A 6,973-nucleotide genomic window follows, 5' to 3' on the forward strand; every position below is an offset into this window, starting at 1 on the left:
GAATGCAACTGACATCTGTGAATGAAATGCAACTGACTTCTGTGAATGACCATCGTTCTGTAATCAAATGAGATTAGTTTTTTCACATATTTATGTGCATTATATCACATATATTTGTATTTTTTGTTGTCTTGTGGATCCCATGAACAAACTGAGGAAGCTGGGTTTGAGATGATTGCAGCTAGCGGAAACCATACTGATTCCTAGAGGAGAAATTTTTTTATCCCTAGAAAAGCCATTGTACGCAGGTGCAAAACACATTCCATACCTCTACAACAAACTGATGTTAGTGCCATATTTCTGTAGTACTGTACATGCACAGAAATTGAACTGGCATGAAAAGTACTACATGGTTGGATAAGCCAATGATTATCATTTTAGTGCAACTGTAAAAAGTAGGCAGGAGTAATGCCATGTATGTTCTTTACACAGGGTGGACCATTGAAACCCATAATGTGGAATAATTTAGGATATAGATGAGATATAGCAAAATGATTTAGATAAATGTCAAAAGTGACAAAATTGGTTAGCTCAGATAGTAGAGCATGTGCCCACGAGAGGCAAAGGTCCTGATTTCGAGTCTCAGTCTGGCACACAGTTTTAATCTGCCAGGAAGTTTCATACAAGCGCACTCTGCTGCAGAATGAAAATCTCATTCTGGAAACATCCCCCAGAATGTGGCTAAGCCATGTCTCCACAATATCCTTTCTTCCAGGAGGGCTAGTTCTGCAAGGTTCACAGAAGAGCTTCTGTGAAGTTTGGAATGTGGGAGACGAGATACTGGCAGAAGTAAAGCTGTGAGTACCAGGCGTGAGTCGTGCTTCGGTAGCTCAGATGGTAGAGCACTTGCCTGCGAAAGGCAAAGGTCCCTAGTTCGAGTCTCGATCGGGCACACAGTTTTAATCTGCCAGGAAGTTTCGTATCAGCGATCACTCCGCTGCAGAGTGAAAATCTTATTTTGGTCACACATTGAGTAAAGTTGTTGTAGATAACCTATTTTGTGTGTAATTTACACTGCCTCAAGACTTTTCCAATAAATCTGAATTCCTACAACTGTATTTGTGAGGTTGGTACATCTTCAGTTGCTCTGGCCAGGTACTTATAAGTACTTTAAGAATGCAATTGACTCTTGTGAGTGACCATCATTCTGTAATCAAATGAGATTAATTTTTTTCACATATTGCCCTATATTCACTATGCCCTTGAATGTGACTTTCTAGGTGATTTGGAGGTTAATGTGATTTTTTAATGGGAACCTGAATATTTGATTCAAGGTTTGAAAAGACTGGCAAATTTTACATATAAAATGATACATTATTCAGGGTCATGTCAAGGTTTAATCAATGGAAAATAAGGAAATATGTTTTTAATTCTAGTAAGGATTAACTCAGAGCACAGGAGAGATACAGCAAAATATAATGCCATTTGGGAAGGACATAAGGAGTCATGTATCATTACCAATACCAAGACCATAATTTTAAAGGTAATTATTGAAGGTCATTGAAAGTTGAGTTTTGTTTCATAGAAACCCATATTTGTGCCATCAGATTTGGAAAGAACAAACACAGATTTTAACTTTAAGTTTTAATTAACATTTTATTGGCAAAAATAAATACATCACAGTGGAAAAATGTTATTGTGGCATTTGTAAGATGGATCTACAAGTCATTGCATAAGTACCCTAGATCTCATTCCTTGGGATGCTCCTTCCAGTTTGTATCTAACATTGTATTTTGCTGTATCACTCCTCTATTCTAAGTTAATTGCTACTAAAACTAAAACCATATTCCCTTATTTGACCTTCATTGAATGAGTCATGATATTGAGTAATGTATCATTTTAAATGTAAAATTTGCCAATCTTTTCAACTCATGAATCAAATATTAGGGCTCCGATTTAAAAGAAAATCACTTTACTCTCCAAATTACCTTGAAAATCACATCCAAGGTCTTGGCCATTAGTAACAATATGTGACCCTCTTTGCCACTTACAATTTTTATCTAAAACCTTTTTCTGTATCTTATCTCCACACTGAGTTGTTCCCCATTATGGATTAAAGTGGCCCACCCTGTATGTTCCATACATAAGACATATCTGAATATGAGTTTCTCATTCAGAAATCACATGAGAATGTTGGTCATTTGTGTACAAATTATGTTTTGTCTCATGTAAGAAGGAGCAATGTCTACCAGCATGTGCAAAAATTGTTGTTTATTGGTTCAAAAAATTTGTGTTGAGTTTGGATGGGATCCCATGAAACATGAAAATATGAAGCTGATGGTTTTAGGAGGACCACCTGCTCAGTGCCAGCAGGATCTCAACAGTTTCGAAAAACTAGCACTAGGTAGGATATGTTTCAGTCAGCCTTGCAGGACTGAAGAGCCGCAACATGTTCCTTGAGTTAGGAACAATGCAATGATGACTGGAGCACTGTGGACTGTTGACAAAGACAATTGTCTTGGATTCCTTTGAGAGTAGAAAATCCACGTGCAACATAGACACAGTCGTGTCATCACATTGCCTTTTCAGACAAGCCTCAATTCTTGTGGAGGCTCTGAGGAGAAAGAATGTCACCATATTGTGTTTGTCATTATCAAATAGGCCCACCATCAGGTGTGATGGTATGGGGTGCCATTAGATACACAGCATGATCACCCCTGATTCTCATAGCCAGTAATCTGGATGGGAGGTATTAAATTCCTGACATATTAAGGCTGGTGGCTGGCTGCGTGTTCATGGGATTCAACATTATCCTTTGATAAGATAACTCGAGACAGCTTTTTGCCTTTGCTATCTTGACCTAGTTTGATATGGACTGTGTTTGGCTATTTCCCTGGTCAGCATGTTCTCAGAGCCATTGAGAATATCTGGTCATGGAGTTCTAAGAGACTGGCATACTACCTCTTGTGTCATTACAGTTAATCAACTGTGGCACAGAGCTAAAGCAACATGGAAATATTTTTTCCACTAGGTTCAAACAACATGAAAGTATTATGGAGATGCTTTGGTAACTCAAATGGGAATCACTGGGGAGAAGACGATGTTCTTCTGAAGGAGCACTACTCAGAAAGTTTAGAGAAGCAGCATTTGAGACTGACTGCAAAATGATTCTACTGCCACCAGCGTACATTTTGTGTAAGAATGATGAAGATAACATTAGAGAGATTAGGACTCATACAAAGACATTTTTCACTCTGTCTATTTGTGAGTGGAATGGGGAAAAAAAATGACTGGTAGTGGCCCACCACAGACCACATGGTGGATTATGCAGAATGTATGTAGCTGTAGACATGTCTGCATACATCATCCAAGCTGAGCATGACTTGATACCCAGCCAGCTTAGTGCTGTTGTTGCCATCAGTGGTGGAATATCTGTGGATTATGTTTCCCACCATGTATAGCGAAAAATCGCCTACAAATTTCGTCATATATTCTTCTGACTGTCCTGTCTTTATGTTATGAATAAAATTTTGATATTTTCTATCCTTCCTGGCGTTACAATTTTAGTGATCACCAATGTATTAATTTTGTAACTGATGTACAACATGTTTGAAAAGCTTATGGTCTTCAATGCTGCAGGGTGGCAACATATTGAAACAACATACACCCACAATGCCACCATTCAAGCAAAGAGGACATCTTGTGGAGTCTGTGTACTTACCTAAAACAAGACTGGCTATCACTGCGACAACCAAAGGTAATTTTTCCAACTATAAACACTACAAGAAGTGAATGAAATTTAGAACAAAAATAGGATATATGGACATTCTAGTGGTTATATGCATTACAAAAGTTTCTAATCTTGCATATCAAAGTGTCGAACTGAGATATTGTTACAGGATAGCAGTTACTGTAAGGAAACATCAAAACACTTCATTTTAGGTGGTGCAGAAAATGCTTTGTTGCACTGAAAACAATATTATGCAAGAGGCATATTTTTAACACGCTTACATGTAACTTAATGTCAGTGATAGGATTTGACATCAGCTACTGTAGAATTATTTCCCAATCAGTTTGAATGACCTAAGGCAAACACTAAGAGTTCTACTTTCATAAGGAGTTTGCTGTGCCATTATTGCCACACTCCCATACTGAGAGCCCTTCTTTGAAACTGAATATATCTTTCAGTGACACAATTATATCTGAATGAAATTGTCATTGAATCTCTAGAATGAAAGTGAGTTAAAGAAAATATTCCATCACCGTAAGAAACAAAATAGAAGAGGAATTGCCAGAAATGAGAGTCATTAACTTTATGTGTGACAGCAGCATAAAAATTGATGCATTTGTACTGGATTTTGTAAGTTAACATTTTCCTTTCACTATGTGTTTACTTGCCATCGCAACAGTTTGGAAACAAAAAAAGGAATACACACTTTTTTCAGTTTTTGTTTGTAAAAAAAATATTGAACATAGTATTATAAATATTTGAGTTCTTGTTTATAAAAAAATTAAATGTAGCACTATACTGTTTAAAATTCAACCTAGGATTTAAACAAATGAACACAAAGAATGAAACAATATTTTTCTGAATAGATATGTAATGGTTGCAACAACTGAACTTGTCACAAAAAAGGTTCATTATGTGTGTTGTAGTTTCATTAGCTGGGTACTAAAGTTGCTTGAATGTCAATGCCAGGATACCAGTACAAACTCTAATATTTATTATAAAATTAAAATATTTCATCATGACCTATTTATTTATTTATTTATTTATTTATTTATTTATTTGATTAGCCATCCGTAGACATTTTGCAATGTATGGATGTTGTCAGTTTGGATACAGTGATTTTTGCAGATACATTGACACTTTTATATGCATTTACAGAGTATACAAATACAATGACATTTATCACTTAAATTACATTCAAACAATTAAATATTCACTTATTGTTTAGAAACAGTGTTCCTGAAAATATAGTTTAAGGGTTTTCTGTAACAGTACATGTTGTTAATTTCTTTGATGTCCTGTGCAGCTTGTTATACATTTACAGAATATACAATATAATGTCATTATGTCACTTAAATTACATTCAAACATTTAAATATTCACTTACTGTGTAAAAACAGTGTTCCTGAAAATACAGTTTAAGAGTTTTTCTGAAACAGTACATGCTGTTAATTTCTTTGATTTCCTGTGGCAGCTTGTTATACAATTTTACACCCTGATACAAGAAATTTTTTTGGGTCTTATGCTTGTTTCTCCTATCTAGATGAAGGCAGTGGCTTGTTCTTGTGCTATAGCTGTGTAAAATGCTGTTTGTACTATAATTCACTATATTTTTCTTTATATATACTATAGTGTGGAACATAAATAAACAGGGAACAGTTAGAATACCAAGTATTTTGAATAGTTCTCTGCAGTGAGCCCACTTACTGCTTTTAGTTATAATTCTCACTGCTCTCTTCTGCACTTTAAAAACTGTTTGTAAGTTGAGTACATTATTTCCCCAGAAAATTATCCCATAGCTTATGACTGAATGTACATAGCTAAAATATACAGTTCTTAGACATTCATCACTGCATACTGAGGAGAGAACTCTAAGTGCGTAACACGTTGTAGATATCTTTTTTGTGAGTTTTTTAACATGTTCACTCCACCTAAGCTGGCTGTCAATATGCAACCCTAGGAATTTTGTGGTGGGCACTTCGTCTACAGAGGTGTTATGTAGCTTTAACTTTAGGGGACTGTTTTTTCTGTTTATTCTAAAGCGTATGCTATTTGTTTTCTTAATATTTAAGGTCACTTTATTCTCTGTAGACCATTTGTAGACATCTTTCAGTGATTCATTACAATTTTCCAACATTTGTGCTGATGTCTCACTGGTGATTATAATATTGCTGTCATCGGCAAACAATATCTTCTCTCCATGTCGGATATATTGTGGAAAGTCATTTATATAAATCAAGAACAACACCGGACCCAGCACACTTCCCTGAGGGACCCCAATATTAATATGCTGTGGATCTGACAGGTGTTTTTCTATGAACTTTGATCTACTGGAGACATGCGAGATCTCTACCCACTGTACTCTATTTTTAAGGTATGAATGGAACCATTTGTTGATTACCCCTCTTACTCCTAGTGCTTCTAACTTAAGTAATAGATTCTGGTGGTCAACTGTATCAAAGGCCTTTGACAGGTCAAGGAATATGCCAGATACATAGTTGCCTTCATCCAGTGCTTCTAGAACCACTTTAGTGAAATGTGCTATTGCCATTTCTGTATCTCTGCCTGGTCTGAAACCAAATTGGTCATTTGAAAGAAGGTTGTATTTGTTTAGATAGCTCATAAGTCTGTTCTTCATTATGGACTCTATTATTTTGGAAAATGATGACAGTAGGGCAATTGGCCTGTAGTTCTCAATGTTTTCTACATCATCTTTTTTGTGTAGAGGTAAAATTTTTGCATGTTTCAGATAATCAGGGAAACAACCGGCTTTGAAAGATTCATTTATGATATTGGTTAGGGGGGCTTTGATACTATTTATGCATTTTTTCAGCACAGACATTGGAATTTCATCTAAACCTGCTGAATTTTTGCTCTTTAATTTCCTTACCACATTACATACTTCTTCCTCAGTAGTGGGTAGCAATACCATTGAATTTGATGTATATTCCCGTGTTCGTGGATTATGAGATTTTGAAAAATTTTCCTGTAACTTTGTAGCTATACTACTAAAGTAAGAATTAACAAAGTTTGCTAGTTCTTTTGGGGTACTTGTTAGGTTTTCTTTGTTCCTGATTTGGGTGTTTATTTGCGTTTGTGTTGCTGTTCCTGTCTCTTGTTTCACTATAGTCCATGTAGCTTTACTTTTATTTTTAGCTAGATTTATTAGTCTATCATTGGCCTTTTTTTTTGCAACATTGAGCACCTTCCTATAGATTTTTTTGTAGTTTCTGTAGTAATGAAGAAAATCTGGATCACTGTTGTTGTTTTTTAAAGAGTTTAGGTATTTAAAAGTTTGGGCAG

General features: G+C 35.7%; 1 protein-coding gene across 1 annotated transcript in view; it reads left to right on the plus strand.

The window, feature by feature from the left end:
• The window catches only part of LOC126442591 (cilia- and flagella-associated protein 251-like), a 246,814-nt gene extending 242,282 nt beyond the window's left edge, over nt 1-4,532 (plus strand). The window contains exons 7-8 of the mRNA XM_050090718.1: nt 3,580-3,697; nt 4,462-4,532. Of these exons, the coding sequence (XP_049946675.1) occupies nt 3,580-3,697; nt 4,462-4,532 (189 nt within the window). The remainder of the gene's footprint in view (nt 1-3,579; nt 3,698-4,461) is intronic.
• Nucleotides 4,533-6,973: the final 2,441 nt, after the last annotated feature.

Source organism: Schistocerca serialis, chromosome 1, assembly GCF_023864345.2.
Source record: "Schistocerca serialis cubense isolate TAMUIC-IGC-003099 chromosome 1, iqSchSeri2.2, whole genome shotgun sequence".
NCBI lineage: Eukaryota > Metazoa > Arthropoda > Insecta > Orthoptera > Acrididae > Schistocerca > Schistocerca serialis.